At 40.9% G+C, this 25,449-nt stretch overlaps 2 protein-coding genes across 5 annotated transcripts in view; one reads left to right on the top strand and one right to left on the bottom strand.

Annotated features, from left to right (window-relative positions):
- KREMEN1 (kringle containing transmembrane protein 1) overlaps window positions 1–16,946 on the top strand; it is a 28,199-nt gene extending 11,253 nt beyond the window's left edge. For both annotated transcript variants that reach the window (XM_068208710.1, XM_068208711.1), the window contains exons 3-9: window positions 2,033–2,124; window positions 6,738–6,862; window positions 7,295–7,448; window positions 8,253–8,585; window positions 9,183–9,341; window positions 10,539–10,623; window positions 11,361–16,946. In XM_068208710.1, coding sequence (XP_068064811.1) covers window positions 2,033–2,124; window positions 6,738–6,862; window positions 7,295–7,448; window positions 8,253–8,585; window positions 9,183–9,341; window positions 10,539–10,623; window positions 11,361–11,523 — 1,111 coding nt within the window. In that variant the 3' untranslated portion in view covers window positions 11,524–16,946. The remainder of the gene's footprint in view (window positions 1–2,032; window positions 2,125–6,737; window positions 6,863–7,294; window positions 7,449–8,252; window positions 8,586–9,182; window positions 9,342–10,538; window positions 10,624–11,360) is intronic.
- Window positions 16,947–19,358: 2,412 nt separating this feature from the next.
- ZNRF3 (zinc and ring finger 3) overlaps window positions 19,359–25,449 on the bottom strand; it is a 68,031-nt gene continuing 61,940 nt past the window's right edge. For all 3 annotated transcript variants that reach the window (XM_068208707.1, XM_068208708.1, XM_068208709.1), the window contains 2 exons: window positions 23,160–24,902; window positions 19,359–22,211 (listed from right to left, as the gene is read on the bottom strand). In XM_068208707.1, the coding sequence (XP_068064808.1) occupies window positions 22,168–22,211; window positions 23,160–24,902 (1,787 nt within the window). In that variant the 3' untranslated portion in view covers window positions 19,359–22,167. The remainder of the gene's footprint in view (window positions 22,212–23,159; window positions 24,903–25,449) is intronic.

The raw sequence follows: 25,449 nt of genomic DNA, 5'->3' as shown, positions 1-25,449 counted from the left end.
CTGGCTAATATTTTGGTTAGTACAAAGCAAAACACGTACAAGCTGTGCAAAAACATGCATGAGAAACTGAATGTTTATCCAGATACTCAAAAAACACTTACTTGAAACTTGCTTTACCTAGTAAATGAGTTTTATTTACCTAGTAAATAAAACAAATGTAGCATTGGTAAATGCTACAAGGAGGAAGAAGCCTATAATGTGATATTAACCTGAGAAATTACTTAATTACCAAAAAGAGCTTTTTTACCTGAGTCTGCTAGGTATTAGATTATCCTCATTTTCTTCCTTATGCTGTATCACTTGGCCTAGGAATATTCTCACAGGTGTAGGGAATGACAGTCCTAACTAATGGATGACTTTTAACTTCACATTCTCTTGAAAGACAGCTTGGAAAGTCACTAAGAGTGCCAGAGTATATCTACAGCATGCAAATGTTGTTGAGGCCTGTGATATAGTTGTTTTAGCTCTTTCTCTGACATTCATCTGCTTGATGACAATGGACAAGTTGATTTTCCCTTTTCTCAGGCAGCACATACCTGACAAGGCTTTTTTTTAAGGCATAATACATTGCTTTGAGATTTGCGTTTGGGGACAACATTTGAACAATTGAATTTTACACTTGAAGCATTAATCAGAAGCATGTTACCTCTCCATGGGTGGTCCTTACTTGGAATACTTTGTTTACTGCAGGACACCCTGTCAAGATGGAAATGCCTCATAGTGTTCCACTCACTTCAACCATAACAAAATTAAGAGGACTGAAATTTTTAGAGATTTTGAAAGACAGAGAGTTGTTTTCTAACTGCCATGCACTTCTGAGGTTGAAGACAAAGATTTCTAAAGACATTCATCATGTTTCTCTCCAATTTCCTCGCATTTCTAAGGCATTCATATGTAGAGTGCCATTCTCATGATTGAATTCTAGACATACGGTTTCTGTCATGAAGATGTAATTGCAAAAATTCCTGTAACTCTGGAAACAAGGGAAAATGGGTTTGTTCAAGTACAAGCTTCACTTGGTTTTAGTCTTCCACTTTTTTTAGCTACTGGAGGCTCTTGCATTACACCTAAATTCCTAGCATAGCTAGTCTTAGACTTTCCTGGTCCACTGCCTGGTTTGAAAGCCTAACTAGCAACATTTTAGTAATCTAAACGGCACTCAACTCACCAGTTGTTTTCAGCAGTCTGCTATTTGGCCAAAAAACATCCACAGAATTTCTAAAATTGGATCTCCCACAAAAGAGTTGTTAATAGGCATAAATGACAACATGCAGCTGAACTGACACTTCAGTAGGGCTGTGTCATTAATAGAATTCGTGCCAAAGCACATGATAAAAAGATTGCAACTGGTCCTACTTAAAAGAAAAAGTTATATTTCAACCTGACTGTCCAAAATAAGAATTTATTCTCTTAAATAGATCTTTGCAATGTGAATAGCCTTTCACAGTGTATATAGAAAAAAACTTTAAATAACCTAGTGACTATTTAGGTATGCATTTGTAAGTGGTGCTACACAACAGCAAATGATTATAAAAATAGTGATCATCATCATCATGGACATATAAGGAATTAACCATCAATATAAAGAAATCACTGGAATGGATTTAGTCAGTTTTATTGAAAGGGAAGAAAATAATTCAGTCTTTCCCGGAAGCCTTCATCAGCTAAGCGTTTTTATCACCATACACACAGAAAGCTGGAGTCTGGACTATTTTGTACCAAGGCAAAAAATCAAGGCTATGGAACCTGTACACAGGATGTAGGGCAGGAAATCTTCCTCTCTGTCACTACTGACCAGAAATAGCTCTGCACCTTTTAACCCCAGAGTAAAACAAAGCTATATTTTAGACATTACTAGCATCTTATGCTTGATGAATACTGTAATAACCAAACTATCTCTACTTCCTGATGATGCAAAACTTTGCATTTTTTGGTAGGTACTAGAGCAAAAATAGTAATGTCATTGAAGCTCAATGAGATTGATTTTTTTTGTGTAGTTTTGAAAAAAATTGATGAATTTTTTCTCTTTCAGAAACCCTGATGGGGATGTCAGCCCATGGTGCTATATTGCGGAACACGAAGATGGAATATACTGGAAATACTGTGAGATTCCATCCTGCCGAAGTAAGAGCAATTTTTTTAGACCTGCATCTCAGTTGAGCAGAGATTGGCAGTTACACAACAGTGGGTAGTGATTTCCAAACACAAACTAGGATAAAGCAAAACAGCTTATTTGCAGTTGCAGACTAAGCTGTATTTTAAACAGGTTTCTTAGAGTTAATGACAAGCTTACTGAATTGTATCTCCACTGTTATCTTTTTCATCTTACCTCAGAATTACTGGATTATATTATTTACAAATAATACTGCATGACAGGGAATCACACAAACTTGTGAAGTACTGCTACCTCTTTGAATCCATAGATCACTAATTTATTAAAATCTAGAGGACAAAAAAAAAGGAAAGTTTTTACAAGGTATATACATCCATCCATTGCAATTAGCTCACATAATTTATTACATTAGTTTAATGTGTATAGAGCATCCTACACAGATTTGCTTGGAGGAAACAAAAACAATATGAGAGGACAGTGAAAAGGTGTCTGTGTGCTATATAGGAACCCTGGAGTAGAATTCTGCCTCTGGCAGGTGCAGATATTTAACATTGCTCTGAAACCACAACCTGGATTTTGTTTGACTTTTTAAAAATCAGATAATTTACAAGCTATTCACATGAAGCTTCTTTCCAGAATTTAATATTTTTCATGTGTTCTATTTTTTACTGTGTCCACAATGTCATGATTTGTGTCAGTATCTTCCAAAATTTTCTTTCCCAAATCACATTCTTTAAAATATGCCCAAATACTAAGATGATATTCTAGTTTTGAATGTTAACAAGCAACCATAGCTACACATTTTAATAAGTCTAATCATTAATGTCTTCACTTGCTTTCCTAACTTCTTTTGTGCAAGTATCCTCTGTTTCTAAGGCATAACTTAGGTCTTCACTGCTAAGCACCAGAGCAGGTGTCCATATGTACATATTTGATTGGAAGTATATTTCTTACTTGAAGTTAAGAAAACAAAACCAGACAAGAAAAATGGAGCTAAAGTGATTTTTTTTTAACTTTTTTCACAGCTTTGTTTGGATTTATGAATGTGAATGACTCACATGTTCATGCTAGGCAAACAAATACATAAGTGTGACCTTAAGACAGATGCCTTTCACCTAGACCTAAATACTTAAATTAGACTCTGTAACACTCAATCATTCAACACTCTGATTCTCATTGTTCAGAGGACATCTTACTCTTATTTTTCTAATATACCACATATGATTTAGGAAACTTGACCCCCCTAATTAAGAAATCTAACTTGGTCTAAAATGAAAGAATTTGCATTTTCTTTAAAGACCACAGATGTTAACAAATTATCTGGATGTGACACCAAGAAAAAAAGCTGAAAGGCAAATTCTCTCCACTCCATTTGTTCCACACAAAGGATCCTTTTAAAATCAGCCTCGCTCATTTTCTCTGTGGTGGGGAGAAGAGGATTTAAACTTGGACACTTACTTGCACAGATAATCCAGACTTACATTTACAAAATGTCCTTTTGACCAGTAGCAGCTGCTTCAAGCATTGCACTGAAACTCGATACTAGAAAAAGGAATTGCAGCAATTTAGAGCAAACTGTACATTGCAAGCCCATCCAAATCTTAATACAAACCTCATGGTTTATGAAGCTGTGTAAAAAAATCTTTTATTCTTCACCAGACTTTCTGTTTTCAGTAAGCATGATGCTAAGTCATGGGACCATCAAAACTATCTTGTGACATGCACAACACAAAACTTGACTTTTGTGATGGAGCAAGAAAGCAATTGTTTAAAAAAAGCTATTTGAAAATTTTTAGAGAAAATTTTCTCATATAAGCTTCTTTTCCTTAATGATATTTACTACTAGGAAAGTATGTGGAACATAAGTTACCTACTAACTGTGCCCACATAATACCATGGCAGTGCCAACAACATGAAGCATCTTGATTGCCTAGAGAGATTTGCATGCAATGATTCATCTGAACAATAATTAAGAATCTACAGTGAAGAACTTTTCATTACGGTGATGAATTCACATGATTATCTCATGTGTCTCATTCCCTAATATTTATACATAACACTACATGCTTCAGTCAGAAATGTGTTCTGACATTCTGAGTAGGTAAGGTACAGAATTTAGCAGTGTTAGATGAAGATGGATGAGCACAATCACAGAAGACAGTGTTAGTTACTCCAGGAGGAGCTTCATCTTCCCTTTTCTTCCTCTCTCCTTCTTCATGTCTGCTAAGCAGACTGGAATGGACAGAAACAAAATAAAAGGCAAGGCTGCAGCTCTGAGTGCTGAGAGAACATGTGCATCTCACATGGAGGATTCAGAACTGAATGCCTCAGATGGTTTGTTTGCAGTGTTGCAGCTATTCCTGACTTCTTTGGTCTCCCTGTTAATGAGGCTAGGTTTAAGTTCAAAGGAAATAACAACTTACACTTCCAAAATGTGAAAGAAAGAAAGAAAGAAAGAAAGAAAGAAAGGCTTGCTTTGCCATTTAACTACATCTTCATGTTTATGACTCACATGACTCTCTCCCCATAAACAGATTTCATTACTGGAATCTTATTTCCAGTGTGGATGTATGTAATGTAATAAATCTGACTGAAATGTGGAGGAGGTGTTAAATGGCAGGGCCAGGTAAGGTATACAGAGCTATATGGAACACAGGAACAACGACAGCTCAAACCATTTGTGCATGCTGCCAGTGCAAAAAGCTAGGAGGCTCTTCAAAGACAGCTGGATGAGCATAGCTGGAACATGGTTTTGAGCTCAAAAGGATTAATTCCATATTTTAATACATTGAATACGTGCCTCAACATGTAAAATGCAGAAGCTGTGGTGTTTGCCAAGACCTCATTATGTCAAATGCTTCTTAAAAGAAAAATGCTTGTGCAAAAGAGATGACCTTTTGAGAAGAAAAGGATAAATAGATACAAATGGGTGAAGACAGTGTAATAGTGAAACATCACTGGTGAGCATGAACAGTAATTGCAGAACACTGATTACCTCTTTTTTTTTTTTTTGCCAAGTTTCTTTAGCAGGCTAAATATTAAGAGCAAAGAAGGTTAAAATACTGCTGGGACACCAAAGAGACTTATTAGTCTTAGGATGTATGCTTGATTTAGTTAAAAAATTTAAGAAGTTTTCAAATTACTCTGGTTTCTTAGCATACTGAAGTACTAATCCTCTGGAACCAAGGTTGAAAGGTCTCACTAATAAGGCTACTTTAAAAAAGAAAAAATAATTAAAAATCCCAGGTCTCTTAGGAAAATGAGCTAGGTTGGATAACTAGGAAGCTTTTTCAGGGCTGCAAAATCATGCACAATACAAAAAAGAATGAAGTCTCTCATGAGTTATCAGCCCAGCTGTACTCAGCTGGGGTGGGGCTGCAAGTGGGGATTTCCAAAGGTATGTTAAATCAGGCTGTAACTTGAAGTCTCAGTACTTATATGAATGTTGCTGCAGGGCATATCAAAGCCATAACTCCATGCAAGTATTTATAATTGAAATTGTATTCTTGGAGAACAAAATTAATTTCTGAACAATATTTCAAGCAGTGTTATGTCATTATTTATAATAAGTTTACTGGGTACTGTAATAACCAATGACTACATAAATAAAATACTCATACAGGTCTCTGAGCACATCATGTCATACAGAGCTGTGACAGTTAGGTGGACAAAAAGAATCCATGTCAATCTGGCACAGGAAAACTTAACATAGAGCTAGTAACAGATTTAATTTCAAGCATGTGAATAGATATGACAAGTGGGCAAGGGATAATTTTATGCCATTATCACAGCACTGTATTGTACTCTACATCCTCTCTGGGGGGTGATCATGGTTAAATTCCAGTGCTTTGATGAAAAGTGCAAAACCAAAAAAAGACCAGAGCACTGAAGGGAGAAAATTCTGATCTCCCATAGTGACCAAGGAGCCTTGAAACATCATATTAATGTAAATAGATGGGTTGTTTTTTTAAAGTAATAATGCTCATTTTTAATCTCTTTGTATGATGCTTCAGATTCATATCAGAAGTCAAGTTTTAAATATTAGGAAATTCCCCTATATAAGTGTATAGTCCCTCCCATAAAACTTGCCAAACTCCATTCTAAAACATTATAGGTTCCCTTCCTCAAGTATCCTGTTTTGGGAACTTCCAGAATGCCATTGTTTGGAAGGTCAGACAGAAATCAAACAGTTTAATTTACATTTTCAGAATATGCATGCCAGTAGTAAAAAAAACAAAACAAAACAAAAAAACAAAAAAAAAAAACCCAACCAAAAAACCACAACCCCCCTGAATCCATTTAATGCCTTGGGTTTTTTTAATTGCCTCTTTCAAGAGAAATGAACAAGGTATTTATCTTGTCTGTTTTACTGCAGCTTACTGAAACCAGCTAGAGAGTCTTACAGGTATATTGCTGAGATGATATGATACTCTTTTATCCCATCACTCATCCCTTGGCGTCTTTGGAAAATATGACAAGAATCATACAGAGCATGAGTAACAAAGAGTTCCCAAAGTGCAACATCAAGCCCAGAACACAGAGCTGCTCAGTGACCAGGTAGTGCATGAAGTGGTCTGGGCTGTTTACAGGCACTTTAAATGATTGTTGTGTGTTACTCTTGTAGTGCCAGGAAATCTGGGCTGTTACAAGGACCATGGGGAGCCACCACCTCTGACTGGCACCAGCGAGACCTCCAATAAACTCACAATCCAAACGTGCATCAGCTCCTGCCGCAGCCAGCAGTTCAAGGTGATTTCTTTGACATCCATTTACAAAATGTTTTCAAAGACAAAATGGCAACATGCCTAGAGGTTTCTGTCATATTTCTCCTCTTTCCCTTTTTTTTTGAACCTTTGGGAGGTCTAAGGTCGCACGTCCACCCCAGAGATCAAGCCCTCTCTCTGCAGCCAGAGGAATCTGGACAAATGACTAATGAATAATGCCAGGAGAAAATATGGTTGCTTACTGTGAGTGTCAGGGTGCCCTCCATTCCATCTTTCCCCCAGTCTTAAGTAGCATCCTGACAGCCCAAACAAAAATAGCCTTGTGGTGGTTCTTCTGAGTAATCATACTTCTCCAAAACACACATATCCTGCTGCCAGCTTTCTTGCTCAAACAACCTCCTGCTGTCACTCCTTCAAATACTGTTCCTCCCTTCCTTATGCATCTTTGTTGTCAAAGTTTGCAGGCATGGAATCAGGTTATGCTTGCTTCTGTGGAAATAACCCTGACTACTGGAGATACGGGGAGGCAGCCAGTACGGAATGCAACAGTGTTTGCTTTGGAGACCACACTCAGCCCTGCGGTGGGGACGGCAGAGTCATTCTTTTTGACAGTAAGTATTGAAGCAGGATCAGTTTTTTCCCAAAGGAGAGGCCTCACATGTTCAGTAAATTAGGGAAAAGGCTCAAAACAAAGAGAACTGTTGCACACCAAACAGCAAAACACCTCCATTCGGTATAAAATCAAGCTGCTTTCCATTTCTGCCTAAAATTCTCATCCATTAATAATGTGAAATAGCTCTTCCAAGAAATTATGCTTGCTCACGCTCCAGAGGTTCTCTCACTTTCCTCACAAGTGGTACTAAGTCAGCTGTCAGAAGCTCCCTAAGAATCAATCTTACTAGAAGGTAAAAAATTGTATATGCATATTTGGATATGCATTGTCAGCTGGTGGCATTTCAGTTGCTCTCTGGATTCTGTGGTGTTTAAGTTTTCAATTTCATACAGCTGTGAAGGAGTGTCAGTTAATAGTCACTAACCCACTTTCCTTCCTGCCTGATAGGTTCAGAGTAGAAGCCCCTGAATCAGTGATTTATCTCTTACCCCATTTCTGCAGGGATGCAGGAAAGGGTACATGGTTACACACCAGGACAAAGGAAAGTTGCAGTGTTCAAGACTGATGCATAGGTCAGAGTAATGAGGCATAAGTATTCCAGGAAAAGGCAACAAAAGCTGTGCTCCCAGTGCTGAGGGAGGGAAAGAGTAGCTGCAGAGAGTGCATCCTGCTGGCCTAGCCAGTCTGTACCATCAAGTCACATTTAAGTATTAGAATCTACAGAGTGCTAAAGCTTTGCAAAATTAATGTATTACCTCTTTTCTTTCTTTCCATTTGTCTCCCTTTCCTCTTGTTTTCACAGCCCTTATTGGTGCCTGTGGAGGGAATTACACTTCTGCTACAGCTGTGATCTATTCCCCAGATTTTCCTGACACATATGGTACAGGCAAAGTCTGTTATTGGACCATACAAGTTCCAGGAGCATCTCAAATCCACTTCAGCTTTGTCCTTTTTGAAATCAAAGATGCTACAGATATGGTAGAATTGCTGGATGGCTACACCTACCACGTTCTAGCTCGTTTTAATGGCAAGAACAAGCCTCCTCACACCTTTAACATCTCTTTGGATTTTGTCATTTTGTACTTTTTCTCAGATGACATCAATCAAGCCCAGGGATTTGCTATCAGGTATAGAGGTAAGAGGCTACCTTTGCTATTTCTACCTTTCAGTGAAGCATTTAATTCACACAGGAAATTTCTGCAGTGGCAATTAAAGAACAAATATTTCATCTCTTATCTAAGAGGGGTTTCATCTCTCTTGTTGCCACTACTCACTGGGTGAAAGCTTCGCCATAATTTCTCTCAGTTTAGAACATTCCAGTCAGCTACATCATAATTAGCAAAATAAAGGTTGTCAAAAATTCAATTCTAGACCTTCCTATTAAAACAGATTGGAAAGTGACAAAGGGAAACAAAACAAACAATAATCCATCTGCACGTTGGTTCATCTTGGCTCCTTCCAACAGTCTCTTCCTCTTCAGCTGAAAGTCATCAGGAGAAAATGTTCTGGTCCTTGAGTTGTACCTACTGTTATGATGAACACTCAGCTGCCAGAAAAATTCTGAGAACTCCAAAGCGGTGAAGTACATGCATTTTTAGGAATCAGATATAATTTGATTATTTGAGTTCTCTTACGTAAACCAGAGAGCAGCATGTCTGTTTATAAGCACAAAATAAAGTCCAATTGTGCCCGTTAAGAGATTGTTGTTGTAATCATGCTCCTCTGTTTTCAGCTGTGAAGGACAATGTGCATCAAAACAAGATCCCAGTGAATCACACCCTTCCAGAGAGGATAAATGAACAAGCAAATCTCAGCATCAATGCAGCCCGGTCATCAAAGATACTCTATGTCATCACAACCAGCCCAAGCCATCCAACCAGCTCCATGCCTGGTAATGACACAATAAAGTGTGGAAATGGGAAAACCCATTTTGCCAAAGCAAAAATCCAGAGTCACTATTTCCTTTGCTGCCTCCTCCACATTAGCAGATCCACCATGCATCTTACTAACAGATGAATTTTCATTCAGTCTAATTAGCACTAACTGGGATTCTCTCATTACATTTCAAAACATTTCTCAGCCTAAGTCAGAAATAGTGTGAAGATGGTGAGTTCTTGAGAATGAAAGCATCTCAAAATGCATGAGTCAGAGCAGCCTCCTTACTGAGATCAGCTTTAGGGACCTGCATGCCACAGAAGGGCACAAGTTGCTGAAAAAAGAGCAAACTTTACTTGTAGAGTCTAGAATAGCTTGAAATGCTTTCTGCATCCCTGTTACCCCAATTAACAAAGCCTCATCAATAATACAAAGAGGACTAGACAAGTTAATGGGTGTAGGAGAGATGTCACTGAGAACTGTCACGTGTTTAGAACTCACCTTCAGGACATCACTGAATTCAGGAAATTACTGAGCTGTAAATAATTGAAGGCTGGAAATGCACTCTTGGTGAATATCACTTATTCTCTCCTGTTGTTAAACCACTCTGGGCATCTGCTTTCATCTGTCATTGGAGCTGGGCCTCCGTCCCACTGGGGACACCCCCACAGCCCTGAAGCTGTCTGCATCCCAAACCTGAAACATGAGCTGCACACCCAAACCAGCCAAGGTGCAGAACGTGCCCAGGAATAGTCTGGGACTAGGCCCAGCCTAACGCCAGACTTACCACAGTTACACCTAAGCTGCCTAGTGTTAAACTACCCAAAAGCACCAACAGAAACTGCACCCTTGGATTTTATGCAGTTCCAAAAATACTGTTCAAATCATCACGTACAGGCAATGCTTTGAGGAGGGGCAGTGGGTGGAAGGGAACTTCTGCTTCCTTTCCTAGGTAATTTTACTAGTATATGCTTTGAATTTTGCCAGCTTTCAATTTTACTGGGAGGAGTTCCACAAGGGAAAAAAGCAGAACTGACTGAAAGTTGTATGGTTTGTGCCAGTCTGCAGAAAATACTTGTAGGTTTAAGGCACTGTCAAATTACAGATTTGAATAAAGCGTCACAAGGCTGTTTGTTCCTTTCATGCAGTATTCTTACAGTAAAAACTGTAAATAAATGAATGTACTGAGAGCTCCCCCTCTTCTCTTTTGCAGAATGGACAATATACAGTCTCACAGCACTGCTCATCCTAAGTGTTACAGCCATAATAGCAAAGATACTTCTGCACGTTACCATGAGGTGAGTGTGGAGCAAAAGCAACCACAGAGAACCAAGATCTCAGCTCTGAACCAAACCTGGAGCTCCTCTCTGCCTTCCAATTGTCAGATTGGCCATATTCCAAGTTAGATATTACATATTTGTATTCTCATAGAAGATCCTAAATAAGCACATTTTTTATCTTCCCAGTCTGTTAGGATAGCATTTGCTACTAGACTATGTCTTCTCTTGATTTCACAAGATTTGTACTTTAGGAGGAAGGAGGAAAATGTTGTAAGACATCCAGGTTTGCTGAGAAGAGGTCAAATTATCATAATACTTTGCAGGGAAAAAATTAAAACATCTACACTCCTACCAAGTAAATTTTGGGTCCTCTAGATGGACACTCAGTGAATGAAATGATGGGTGAGTTATCAGCAAATCAAAATGTTGAATATTGTATTTACATAGCACAAACATGCTTAAATATACACGGAAATTAATTTGTATTAATAGCAACTATAATAATAACAACAACTACAGTCTGTAGATCCCTCTTAGCTTAATGTCAGTGCTGTCATAGGGTGGCAAAAGGATACCTAACTTTTCATTTGATCAAGCCAACCAAGAAACACTCCAAAAACCTACATTTTGCACAGCAGGTAGAAAGAAGTGTCACAGATGCAGCGGAAGCTGTGAGCACACCCAGTGCAGACATATTAATAGCCATAACTACCCAAGCACATTAACACAAGAGTGAATTAACTCTTGTTTCCTAGGTCCCACCAGATCCCAGCTGCAGCTGAAACAGAGGATTGCAGTGATGTCACTACTGCTGGGGAGATCTGGAGTATATTTTACCAACCATCCACATCAATATCCATCTTCAAGAAAAAGCTTCGAAATCAACAAGACGATTGCAACCCACTGGTGGGAAACTGAGGTGTCTTTTATTTTGCAAGAATTGATCTCCTTAGAATCCAGGTGACTTGAGATTAATCTTCCTTTTTTTTCCTCCCAACCTCATACCTGTTTTCCAAAAAGTCCATTTCCAAAGGCCTTTGAGTGACTGCCTGTCTGCTGTTCTCTTGGATATAGCAGTGACAATGGATTTAATTGCAGCAATAATTTTGAAATACCTGGTGCTCCTCAAGTCTGTAGTGCTGTTAATTACTGCCTTTAAACCATTGCACTTAAAATTCAAAATGTCCTGGACCCCTGCCCAAGGTAACTGAAGGGGTATCTGCAGGTTGAGGATTTCTTGTGTCCCCCTTGCCTGTACTACTGTATTAGATCAGGCTACTTTAGTCCTTTTATTCTCAAGGCTGAAGACAGAGGTGGGTACTGCTAACCTGTTCAGCAAACAAAGCTTATTTGCCTTGATGTAAACACATCTCAAAGGTACTATACAATAGAATGGGAATCAAAGACTGGAAAAATTATCAGCCTGGTTGCTCGGTGCTCTTTCTGCATGTTCTGTTTGTGTCTACAAGCGGAGATGCAAACATAAAAAATCAAATTCAGGATGCCTCTGTAACAAGAGTCAGCTACAATTATGCATTTTGATTGACTAGAGCTCGCCAGGTCAATGCCTGCAGGAGCACTGAAGCCTTTTCAGTGACTTTATCTCTCCCACCATTCACTGATGTTTATGATAATTTTGTTCATATTCACAGTGATCCTTTAAAAAATCTACTGTACTCCAGCCTGACAGCCAGCAATCATCCTGGGTATAAGCTTAGGGCTTCTTAAAGGATTGTCCAAAGAAACTGTAATCCACTGAATTTTTATCAGTGAGGCTGACTAACCAGTTTTTGCTCTTAAGTCACCTGTATTGATCTCAGCAGCCCAAACTATTTACAAAGTTGTAGGCTGCTGTCACCAACTCAGCTGGGCCAGGCTGTGCAGCTGAACATGCACCAAACAGCTGCCTTGACACTCACCTGTGAGGAGAAGTGTCTCCTTGCCTGCAACACTAAAACTGAACTGAATTTTTAAGGTAATTGCCTTACTTGTCAAAGAACTAAAACATAAGTAGGGTTCTGACCTGTGAAGTATTTTCTTTGATTGCAACAGACAGCATTAACTATTTCTCCTCTTTGGTAGACTGGCTATCCATCCACAATACTCCAATTTCTCATCCCACCACCACAAGTGGGAAACAAGTGATTCCAAGGGATCAGCAGTGAGTCTTTCAGACTTAGCAAGTTCAGACCAGCAAGATATTTAGGAAAAACTGTCAGTGCAAATGTCAGATAAATTGACTGGAAAAGTTTACAGTGGGCAGCTGAAACTCAGTTAGAGGAGGCTCACTGAGAGCCATTAAACTACACTAATTCTGGTTAAGTTTGACTATACAACAATGGTCTGCATATACCAGATGTGCAGTCAGAGAACATCTATTAAGTGCATCTACAAAAGGTAATTAAGTAAGAAAATTGTCACTGGGTTTAAATTCATTCTAGTATCTACCCTTATGTTTTTTAACATACAACTCCCTCCTTTTTGTGAGAACTATAGATTTCACTGAAAAAAACAGGGTATCAAAGAATTCTGCAGTGAAATATTGTGCCTTACCACTGTAGATCTGGTCTTTTACCTGAACTGAATTCAATCCAGCTTGATTTATGTACCACAGATGAGTGCTAGAGACAGCTGAACAATATCACAATGCATGCTTAAAAGAAACCAGACTTTACTAAGCCAGCAATTATGGAATTGTTTATATAAAAATGGAATAGCATGGGAACATCTAGTACTTCCTTACATGAGCTGCTGGAAAGAATACAGGAAAATATAATTACAGTATTAGCTAAAATGAAGACAGGACAAGTTGCAAAAATATGCTGGTTCTCTCCTATGTGTCATCATGTTGGACCAAAAATCATTGTCTGTTTCAGACCCAACACAAGTTCTGAAATTGCCTTTTTTAAAAGTAAGGTTTTGCATCATGCTGTGTGGAGAAAGAGTTCACCTCAGAGATTCAGAGCTAAACAAAGTAGGTTGGTTCCTGAGAATCCTTAATTTGGTGCACTAACAGGAAACCAGGCAGGGAGAATCACAGCATGGTGCCAGATCCTCAGGAGCTGGTACGAGCACACAGTGCTTATCACAAAGTGATGAAGCTTTGCTTGCCTTATCAAATGCAAGTGAAACATTTTGTCAGAGAGGCATTAATAAAGCAGTTACCCAATCATGATAAATTGAAAAAACATCAGGAACACCTGGTGACTGATTACACCTACTGCAGAAAGAAATAATACAGAATGCTTCACTTCTCTTCATTAGTGAAGAATTTAATTTCACTATAATATTACAGAAAATATAACAAACAGCAACAAAGACTGATGCTACTGATGCAAAAATCTAGAGAATTCAGGAAGTGAGGTTTTTGCATTGCTCCCTTAGCTCCTCAAATATTTTTTAAATAAAATTGTATTTCATGGGACTTTCATGGGGAGCATGAATCTAATTTATATACAAAAGTCCCATAAAACCAGCACTTACAGCAGATTAACTGGTCATGGCAACAATAAACAGGACTAGTATTAGGCAGTGCATGGGTAATACACTGATAAAAGCATAGAAGAAATTATGCTTCCCCTCCCCCAGAATTTTTCAGATTGGCTGATTCTAGATACTGCTAGTGCTAGCAAACAGAGCAATGGATGGAAATTCATGGACAGGGTCCCTTAAATAGCACTTACTACTTTCCAGGGCTGAGACCATGAAGAGCAGGTAGATCTCCAGTATGGATTTTTTCAAAATGTGGTAGGGTCACTCACACTGCTAGTGCGGACACTTCAGGCTGTGGTGATTTATGGCCAAGAGATGTGCTATCCATTAACACAGCATGTTTTGATCTTTGCTGTAAGGGTTTCGGGGGAGGAAGAAGCAAAAAGTGTGACTGTGCACAAGTGTAATCCCACAAAAGGAATGTCCCTACTACACAGCCAGCTGAGAGCTGGCAGCTGGAGAGCAGGGACACCTCAGGATGGTGGTGTCTACACCATTTTCTCCAACTAATTGAAATGAACTGCGGAAGAACTTGTTTGGAATTGTATCTGAGTTGTAGCCTTCTGAGCTCCTGCCTAGCAGTCCCCTCAATGTGACGCTGGCTACAATGTCAGAAGCAACTGATTTGGCAACCAAATCCTGATGAGGAGCTGCCTCCTCCTTCACATGGATTTCAGCTCCTGCTCTGGCCCTCTGCTCACTCTTGTGCTGGTGTGACCAGCTGTGTAGTGGTGCAATGAACTGATCAGCTCAAAAATTGCCATGGCTTTTTCCTCCCCGAGTTATTTTTTACAGAGCTGAGCTCTCTGACCTTGCTCACTGGGTGGCTGCACAGGGAGATGAGCTAAGAGCTCCCTGAGTGCACAGCTAAGCAGACAATAAGCCATGGGACAAGGCCAGATGTGTGCCCCAAGAGCTGGGGCAATGAGCACTTCTGCTGGAACTGGCACAGCAGCCACGTGTGAGCCTGCTGCCTTCACACTGCACCCCAGCTCCAGCAGCCTACACTGTGTGTGGACCTCAGGTGGAAAGGGGCCAGCTGGACAAGTGCCTTCCCTCATTCAAAATCTACATTTAAAACTAGTTTAGTTTGTTGACTATGTGATTTTATATGTATTTTTATCTTAATATTGTTATGTTGTGGGAAAATAGAGACTTTGTTATGTAAAAATGTGTGATGTGTTACCATAGTAATATATATATTTGTATATGTATAGGAAATGCATTATTTAATACAGCATATTATGCTTCTATCTTGCTAACATTTTGTAGGAAGAAAAGATGTTAGTTTACACTCTGGGAAAAATAAAATTTCTATACACTGTAACCGTAGGGAAAAAAAGATACTTCTTTGGTATATATGATAGAAAGACATTGAGAACAGGGGAACTCAGCCTCAGTTTTGTGACAGAATAGATGCTGATAAAACAATTGCTGTAAGAAACACTTTCCTCCTTTGAATCTCATTTCTAGCCTGTAATTGTATTAGGCTGCTCATAAGAGTCTGCTAATTCATGTGCATATATTCTCTGGATGATTTTTACCATCAAACATGTAACCTGCTTTTTCAATCAAGCATTAACAAAATCTTGTGTAGGACATTTGTCTGCCAGAATTTCTACAGCCAGGACAAGCTGAGGAAGTTTATCACATTGCTCATACAGCCAGTCCAGTGGGATTGCAGAATTAAAGTCTGTTGATTCCACCACCCCTCAGCAAGAGAACAAATAGGAGATTTTCATGGGTCGTCCTGGAAACTGCACTGAATCTGCAGCCTGCATGACTACAGGTCAAACACATCAGCAGATACATGGCTGCTACTGAATGAGCATAAGTAGCCATTCCACTTTCATCTTCTGCTTAATAAGCCTTCTCAGGCAGTGGGAAGGAACAGTTTTCTAGTGCACCACTTTGCCTAAAGGAAGGGTGAACTACAAAAACAACTCCTGACAAAAACTTGTCCAACTAGTTCTTGCTGCCTTGCAGCAGTGTTTCACAATCTTCCAATGAAATACAGTTCACTGACAGTTTCACCTGAATATTGTTCTGGACATTTATGAACAATTCTGCTACCTTGATAGTGAAAAATACAATTGCCTTCAGACCATACCAGTTTTTTTTTTAACAACACATCCCCACTACACACACATTTCACGCCACTCAGACTCTCTCAAATTTACTGAGCACCTGTGCTTTGGGATGAAATTTGGCATGGTGAACTTCAGTCTAAAGACATTTTGCTCTAAATCCAAAAGCTATCACGTGAACCACATAAAGCTGTCAAGAAACCCAAATAAATCAAATTTGAGATGACTCGCTGCTGAAGTATGCGCTGTGTTTATAACTGTTCACCCTGCATTCAGCAAATGGTTGTAAATAATAATTATGAAAAAATAAATACAGTGTATTTGTGCAGGAGGAGTTCAGTTAGGATGACTAAAGTGTATACAAACTTGAAATAAAGGAGGCAGAAACTGCTGCAGTTCACCAGCAGATTACAAGAGCACTGCCTGCTATACATGTTAGAAGAGAGGAATTAGAGCTGAGAATGATTACTTTACTTATAAAGTATGATACTGCTCTGAGACACAACTTCTGAGGTAACGGCAAATTAAAAGTTTTCCGTTTACATGTTTTCAAACTTTTAAAAACTGTAACAACTCTTTCAGGATTTGCTTTGGAAATTACAGAGATGTGTAATGCTGTTTCCACTTTCTTGCAAGATTCATCTTTTCTCTAATTAATTCCTCCTGGCCAAAATAATGCTACATTTTAAGAAACCTTCAGCAACCTTTTATGTAAACACCAGAAAACCAGTGACAAATACCAAAACTGCCTCCAGCTTTTCATGTGAAGACTCATTTTGCTTTTAGAAACACAATTGTCAGAGGGGACTGGCCTCCCCTTACACAGGGGAGCTTACTCTGCTCTCCTTCCTTGCTATTCCAGTTATGAGACTCTGGTGCTTTGGTTCTTTCTGGAAACTGTCCCCTTCGTTTTTTCTTGTTTCCTAAGCAGCAGTTTCATCCCCCCCAAGGGAAATGTGTGCTTTATTCTGAAAGAGACACTTTTCTATGAAGCATTTAAGTCACAAGAGCACAGTGCTTTCACTGCAAGATAAAATATCTGGTTTCAGGTATGCTATTGTCTCCCTGGCCAGAGAATTAGGCCAGGCTGGCTCCACAGGGTATGAACACGACCATCCTTTTAAGGGCATTTTTCTCTTCACACTACCCAAGTACCAACAAACGTTACCTAACAGCTGTCATAGGATTTGACAGATGCACACGATATTGCAGATAGTGTTACAGAAACACCAAGTGTTACAATCATGTACAATCCACTATGAATAATCTGCTGCTGCTTGTCTTTTTCTACTGTATCGAGGTTCTGTGGAGGTTTGTGGTGCCCCACAGGACTCTCATTTTGTCACAAATTTGTTCCTTAAGCATCAAACCTGAAAAGTAAAAAGAACCTCCCCCCCTTACCAAGTATCCAAATGTTCATTTTGGACAGAAAATATTTGCATTTAGTAATTTTTAAGAAGCCACTACGAAGAGTAGACAGAATACCACAGAGAGGTAAGCACCACACACAAGTTCAGCCAGCAGCTCACAGTTGTGTTTCACGCGGGCAGAACACGGGCTCACCGATCATTCTGTGGGACAGGGCCACAGCACACGTCACAGCTGGGACAGCCACAATGCAGAGACTCACCACACCATTTCAGAAGGCTTCAGGCATCTGCCCTTCTTGTCCTTTAGCCAACCTTTCATAGCCCTCACGTTGCTGCATTGCACCTGTGTGCCCTCTGTTCCCTTTGTGGTTGCTCAGTGCACCCGGGCACTCCATGGCTCATTGCTGCCAATGCTGCTCACAGCTGTACCCACTGGGGATGAGGCTGGGCTGCAGCCCCACTCCCAGTCACCACAAACTGTGTGCCTACAGGACACTGAGGGTGGTGGCATGTCCTGTTCTTAAAAGCACAATCAGCTGGACAATTCTTCAAAAATAAAAAAAAAAAAAACCCAAACCAAACCCAGAACACCAGCAACAGCAAACAGAGGGGGGGTGGAGGGAGGGAAGAGAAGGGAGATTCAGATGTGACCTGTCAACATATGAGCTACCAGCCACCCACACACGGGGGTTTAATGCTATTTGTAAAAACACGTGGTTTGTGAACTAATTGGCATATAAAAGGCATAGCTGTAATCACTGGCAATTGCCAAGACTCTGTTCACTGAGCAAAACAAGGGGCACATACTTGAACTGGGAAGCACCTGCTCCTGCTGCTCTTCCATTATTGTGCCTGTCTCCCCACACAGACCAGGCTTTTCCATCGTACCTGAGATCAGGATGGGAACTGGTCCTTGTGCTGTGAAGGGTCCCCTATAAAATAATGCTCTTGAATGGTCTGTCATCCCAAATGGAGTTATCACATAGGAAACAAGGAGGGTTGGAGAGAAGTAAGGCTCATTTCTTGGCCAAATCCTGAGCTGATTGAATTCCAGTGCATTCGAACATGGCTGAGAGATGGGCAAAGTCCAGGGGATTACCAGGTGAAAATCTCTGGGAGAAGGAAGAAGCTGGAGAATCCTGGAAAAGGCTCTGTGAGTGTATCACTGGATGGGAAATGAATAATACAGAAGGTGAACTGTTTACACAGTAATATACATAAATACACATGTACATACACACATAGAGCCACACACCCCCAGGCTCCCCTCTCTGGAGCATAAACATCTCTGATGAAATTGTGCTCTCTGCTGATAAAACGAGTCCCGAAATACTGATTTTCATTAAGCAGGACCAGTGATTCCATGATCCAGGGCAAGGACCTGGATCTAGCTGGACCATTCAAGCTATGATTTACCCAGCTGTGCCCACCTGTGTCATGCTCTCTCAAAACAATTTTATTTCAGGACAATATAAAAACAACTTTTAACTGAAATTACAGCAGAGTTTAATTCCCTTGCCACGAGGAACAGGCAGGTTCCAAACATAAATGAGGATTTCTTTTAGCAGATGTGGTACTTCTCATGTGCCTGGGGGGCTCAGGGGCTTGTGTGACACCTACCCCCACTGCTCCCCAGTAACTGCTGTGCTGTGTAAAGGCATATACATATCCACCTACCTGCTGTTTAAAAAAAAGGAAAGAATGCCGTTTATTAGAGTTCATCTCAGCATATCTAGGACTATACTTTGAGGAGAACAGTTACCTGTGTCCTTTCCCCCAAAACAAGAAGGACAACTCCCACATGTATATGCAATAAAACTGTATTTTTTGTGTGGTTTTGCCTTTTTTTTTCTTTTAATACAGACATTTGTACACTTTCTTACAAAACTGCAAGTAACTACACTTCTCTTAAATCATTTTTGGTCGGCAAGTACTGTAAAATCTTTGTGTGCAATTATCATGTATTTACAGGGCCTCGTGTTAGTGATTTTCAGTGATTATTACAATAATGTCACACACTCTCAACATAAGACATGGCTTAAGATAAATATATTAGTAAATAAATATTCTGAGAACATATTTCCATACATGAAATGTGCTGCTATACATATACAGAATATATACAAGATGCTTTCTAGCTTTTAAAACATTTTTAAAAATGGTAATGAAGGAGAAAGAGCCCTTTGACCATATTACAAATCTTTACAGCAAATTTTATACAAAACAATTTTAAGTGCTATAAGACAATTTTAATTAAAAACATTTTAAATAGTGCCTCATGAGCCAAACACAACGACAACTGTTCAGGTAAGTAGTAGAAAGGCATTTTGTTATAAAAACTATCTATCACAGCCAGCTAGCCTGTAAGTCTTCACTGGACATAGAGCTTTATGTTAAATGTCAGACCCAGCACAGAAGGCAGGTGTAGGGTGTCTGTGGAATGGCCTGCAGAGACTTGTACCAGCAGAGATTTCCACAATGGGTGGGACCAGTACATCTGGGATCACCAGGAGCCAGAATATTGCAATCTTTTTGAGAACCACTTTTACCACAATATGCTGTTATAGTTACAGAGTACAGTGTATCTTAGGTGGCCTTTACAGTGCCTCACAAAACACCCAGCAGAATAACCAAGCTAGTATACCATAGCTTCTACAATGCATTTCTTTTTTAGTGGAGGAAGGAGAGGGTCAGACTTAAAAATTTTAAAAGAATTCCAAAAATCGCAAACCTTTAGAGTTTGTTCTCCCAACACATACCACTTACTTCAGTCATTCAGAGAATGAATAAGTTTTTAATAAGCTTTAGACACAGAAAATGTGTTTATTGAAATATTTCTTTTAATCTTATACCCAGATATTGCCTTGTATTAATTCTCTGAACAGCTGAATTTTGGTGCTTATCGATTGAAAAGATGTAATGTAAATTCCTTTAGGTGGAACTTTCTTCCTAACTTACTGGGTATGAAAGCAAAAGGAAATAGATGAATGTATTTGTTATTTCTTAAATATCTGTTTCCTTCTTTTAAAATATTTCATTTGGGACTACAGAGAATACAAGTTAGCTTTGCTGGGTCTCACAACCAGCCCAGTGCTGTCAAGGACATTGCTTTGGCAGAATATGAAGTGTACATCTCCATTTCATGTCTCTGAAGTATCTCCAAAGTGTACTGAACTTAGGACAAATCTTTTCAGAAGACTGGCACTGTGGGCATTAAATACTTTAGTTTCCCTTTAGAAGAATTCCTGCTGTGAATACACCACAGGATGACACTGTGTCCTCAGGCACATGCAGCATGACAGGCAATTTAACCCATGCTATGGTAGCCTCTTACTCAGAAGCTGCTGTTTCCACAGGAAACAATTGCTATCAGAAGTGACGACATAAATTATCTCATGATAACAAACATCCCCACTAGGACAAGAACAAGAACAAAAGTATGTGCCCAGGCTAATGGGGTACAGAGAGCACTCTGTACACAAGACAAAAATGAAGCACAACCGGCTGGGCCCAAGAAACCTTTAAAACAGATCAATCTATGGAAGCTACATCAACCACAGCAAAGAAAACAATGATCAAACCAAGTCCCTCACTTTCCCACACGCACTAAAGGTGACAAGCACTGCTTCCCTTAGGCATGCTTGCAGCCTGTGAGGAAACAAGAAACCCTGTTTCCAAAATGAGCCAGCAAAGCTGCGAGCACACTGCAAGCTCTGTTTTCCTGCACATGCCAGCATTCCTCACAGCCGTAACAGGGGCTACAGGTGCCTGAAAAACTTCCTATGGAAGGAAAAGTTCATTACCTACAAAGGTAATACCCTTTCTAAGCACTTTGTTCGAGCATCTGCTTGAGGGAGAGGTCCTCAGCATTCTTCACTGGTCAGAAGACACGATGAGGTCCATGGTTTAAATACAGGAAGTGAGGATGAGAACATTCTGAGCCTATCAGTTTCCTTACCCCCACTCTGTTGAAACTAATCCTAATGGCAGGACACCTTCCTAGCCAAACCATCAGAGCAGCATGAAAGGGGGGAGAAGGGAAGAGGAGAAAGGAGACAGTCCAATGCTTCACCTCCCTCAAAATCACTCACGTAACTTGCTGGCAGCTAGGATTTGCTACAGGGATTAGTCAGTATCTGAGCATCCATTCAGCAGCTGTATCCCTCTGGATTACTATATTTCAAGGTGCTATCTGGTTTCTAAGGCAGGTGTAGCCCTGAGCTTATCAAAGGCTGGACTCCTTCAAGTAGGAGATAACAGCATCTACACATAGCCTGGCTTATTTAACACACTGTGTTACCTCTCAGCAAGAGGTCACTTCTAAAAAGAAAATATAAATAACACTTTGTCATTAATATAGAAATGGCACTAGAGCTCAGAAATGCTCCACACCATGTCCCACATGGGCTTTGCACACAAATCAAGGCCTGAAGGCTTCAGGCAGGAGGGACAAAGGAGACAATCAAATTGATGTGAACACAGAGGAAGTAGGGGAAGGACTTCTCCACATTACCACTTTTGTGTGTTTGTCAAAGCTTAAAAAAAATTAAGTCCATGAGAATTTGGAGTCTCTGATAAGCTCCTCTTCTCCATCTGAGATCGTCTGGACAGGTCTAGTCACTGATTTGGCTTCTCTCCAAGGGATGAGATCCAGCACCTGAAGGATAAAGAAAACTAAGGAACATTGCATCTAGAATATTGCATACAGTTTGGGGCCCCCAGAACAAGACACTCACTGACTGGCGTTTCACAGAGAGCCAAGATGCTCAGAGGGCTGGAGCACTTGGTGTGAATAGGCTGAGGGATCTGGGCTGTTCAGCCTGCAGTAAAGGCAACCCTAGCAGCTTTGCAATACCTTCATGGAGGTTGCCCCAGTGATGAAACCATAGTCTTCACAGACATGCATTCTGAACGAGAGGTGAGGAAGTTAAGCTGAAGTGTGAGATGTTCAGACTGGCTATAAGGAAAATCTTTTGACCATAATGGCAGTCAAGCACAGGCACAGGAGTCCAGAAAGGGACTGCACTCTGTTTATGGCCTGAGGTCCCCTCCAAACTAGGGTACCTTGTGATTCTCTGAACACCCTTTAAAATAACCCTGGCAAGGCAATTAAGAAATATTCCCCTCTTTCTGTTAGTGGCTGGCTTTCCCCCTTGTCCATGTCTACAACAGAGACTTTCCCACATACTCTTCTATGGCAATTCCAAGATTTCACCTTTTTTTAAAAAAAAAAAATAACCTTCAGCTTGTCTGTTGTCTCTCACAGTGGCACTGCCTGCTTAGGCAACTCATCACAGCTGCCATGACTAGCACAGGGTCCCTTGCTGTGGGAACTCTAATGGGGGCTCCTCCCCACAAAGGATGAGCATGAAAGCTTTAACAGGGATAATTAGTAAGTTATCAAGGATTAATTAGGAAGTTATCATCTTCTCTTCCTCTGCCTATGACCAGATAAGCACAGGTAACCAAGGAATAATACTTTGGGGCGAATGGGTAGTCAATAACCTGCTCTTATGTGAGGGATGGAGTAACCCTAGGAAGCTGGCAGCATTTCATACACTAACACAGAAAGGTAGCAAGTAATCAAAAAAAGCACATATGTTACCTGTGGCCTTTGTGGTCATCATAAGCTTCTGGGAGTTCAGAGTGGGACTGGGAAAGGGCATTCCAGTTTCCTCCTCCTGGGAGTAGTTCTGCCGCAGGAATGTTGCCTCGTAGCACACCTCCCTCTCGACCTGTACCTCTCCAATACCTTGACAGTGCAGGTAAGTGTCTAGCTCAGGTGTTCCATCCCAGGAGCTACAGCCTCCTATGTGGGTCCCCTGGTGCTCTGGCGGTAGAACCAGCTCACAGTCTCTGTCTTCAGGAATTATGGGAATGCGTTGACCCAGATCACATACACCCTTACAGCAGTTTGGCAAGGTGTCATCAGGAAGCGTGTACTGCACATTCACTGCATAGTCTTCTGTATAGCAGCCACCACCTCCACTGCCACTGTTGCTACTACAGGCTACCTGCTTCTCTTCATAGAAGCAGCAGGGCAACCCCTCATATTTTACCCCATCTGTCCTATGTAAGTGGTCTGAGTTAATACTGTACAAGCCTGGGGTGTTCCCTGACTGTGGTTCAATTCCTTGGCCACATGTCCCCCACAGTGGAGAGCTAAGGAAGAGTGCACTACAGTCAGCTGTCCCATTGCTAGGCTCCAGGGCAGAGTGCTGGAATTCAAAGCAGCATGCGCATGCCTGCTCCGAAACCGACCCTGCTATCTCTGGATTCTTCCAGTTCCTTTTAACATCCAAGGCAGCACCAGGAGTGGCCTCAGGTCCTCCCTCTGAGGTAGTGCCATTTGGATCCCTGTGCTCTAGTGAGGAATTACTGCTATAGTTCATATCCATGCTGCAATTAGACAGTTGGTCCCCTGAGGAAGAAGCTGGCACAGGCCGGCAGTCAGCACCCACCATACCGTGACTGTGAGCTGGAAGCTCGTCCTGGTGGGGGCCCTCCAAGAGCACAATTGCACCCCTGTTTGCACCACCGACCTCACCCGCTCGGCAAGGGCTCCGACTGCGGTAAACGTAGGGGTCATAGTCACTGCTCAGAGAGCTGCGGAAGGTGGAGCAGCTCCCGTAAACCCCCTGGTTACTGACCTCAGTGCAGTCAACCATGGAATCGCTGGAGGAGCAGTGGCACTGACCAGAACTGCTGCTGCTGCTGTCACTCCCAGGGCAGTCAGCCAAGTACCCACTGCACACCGAGCGATGACCGTGATAGCAGCTAAAGCTGGAGGTACTGCCACTCTCCAAGCGGGACGAGGGCATTACATGTACCACAGGAGGGAAAAGCATGCTGCTACCAGGCTGAAAGGCACGGGAAGGACCCTTTGAGGAAATGCCAGCTGGAAGCTGTCCATCTTGCTCAGGGTAACTAAGGCCTTGGAAGTAGTAGTGCTGATACATGGTCTCGTATCGGGAAAAGCACGCTGCTTTGGAAAAGTTGCGTCCACCGAACTTGGGTCTTCGGAAGTTGTGGGCTGGAGAGTAAGCCCTGTGCTCCAGGCTGCAGTGATGTGTGTTTAAAGCATGGTCCAAATGAATAGGCTGATAACTGCGAATATAGGCTGGGGAAGGGGCTTGGTAGAGGCTCTGTTCACCGTGTCGCTCAACTGTCAGTAAGGTGATGGGGTTTCCGTGAGGGTCCATGCTCGTCCGAGTGGGATACGCCGTTATCTGGCTTGCTCTGTGCACTCGGCCCGGGTAATGGACAGGCAGAATCACCCTCTGCTGCCGGCTGCGTGCTGGGTTGATGGATTCCAGACAGATTGGAGCTGCGTTCCCCTTCTTCTGTTCTGAATGAGAGAAATAAGAACGGAGAAGTAGAACTAGAAGGGAATAAAAGGGAATATACTTTATGCAAGAAAGCATATTTTTGTTTTCCATGTCATTACATTATGCACCAATTTTTTACATGGAAGGAAATAAAAGCAAAACAAAAGTCAAAAGCATGTCTGTAAAACTTTGAAACACTCAAATGTATTTGCTTAAAAGCAAAAGAAGTGAATTTATTTCAGATACTGTTCTCATATATACAAAATTTTTTGCTTACATCTTGCAGAGGCTGAGACAGGCTGGAAGTCATTGCTCAAATTTTCACTTTACGCATTTTTACATAAATGTGAGGCGACAGAAAACTTTCTTAAGACAGAGGAAATGAAAGCAGGAAGACGGCAAGTAAGGGAAACCACATTCCAAGTTACAACACCATGGAAAAATAAAAGCCCATACATTGTTTTCTTTGTACTTCTCAAGGGAAAACGTAGCCCTTTCCTCCATGTGTCCTCGCACTCAGGGCTGCACAACACTGCCCTCAGCTGGGCATCATCTCCACCCCAAGGT

Source organism: Anomalospiza imberbis, chromosome 18 (genome assembly GCF_031753505.1).
Source record: "Anomalospiza imberbis isolate Cuckoo-Finch-1a 21T00152 chromosome 18, ASM3175350v1, whole genome shotgun sequence".
NCBI lineage: Eukaryota > Metazoa > Chordata > Aves > Passeriformes > Viduidae > Anomalospiza > Anomalospiza imberbis.
The sequence above is the reverse complement of the archived record's forward strand: the minus strand, read 5'-3'. Positions and strand labels throughout refer to the sequence as shown.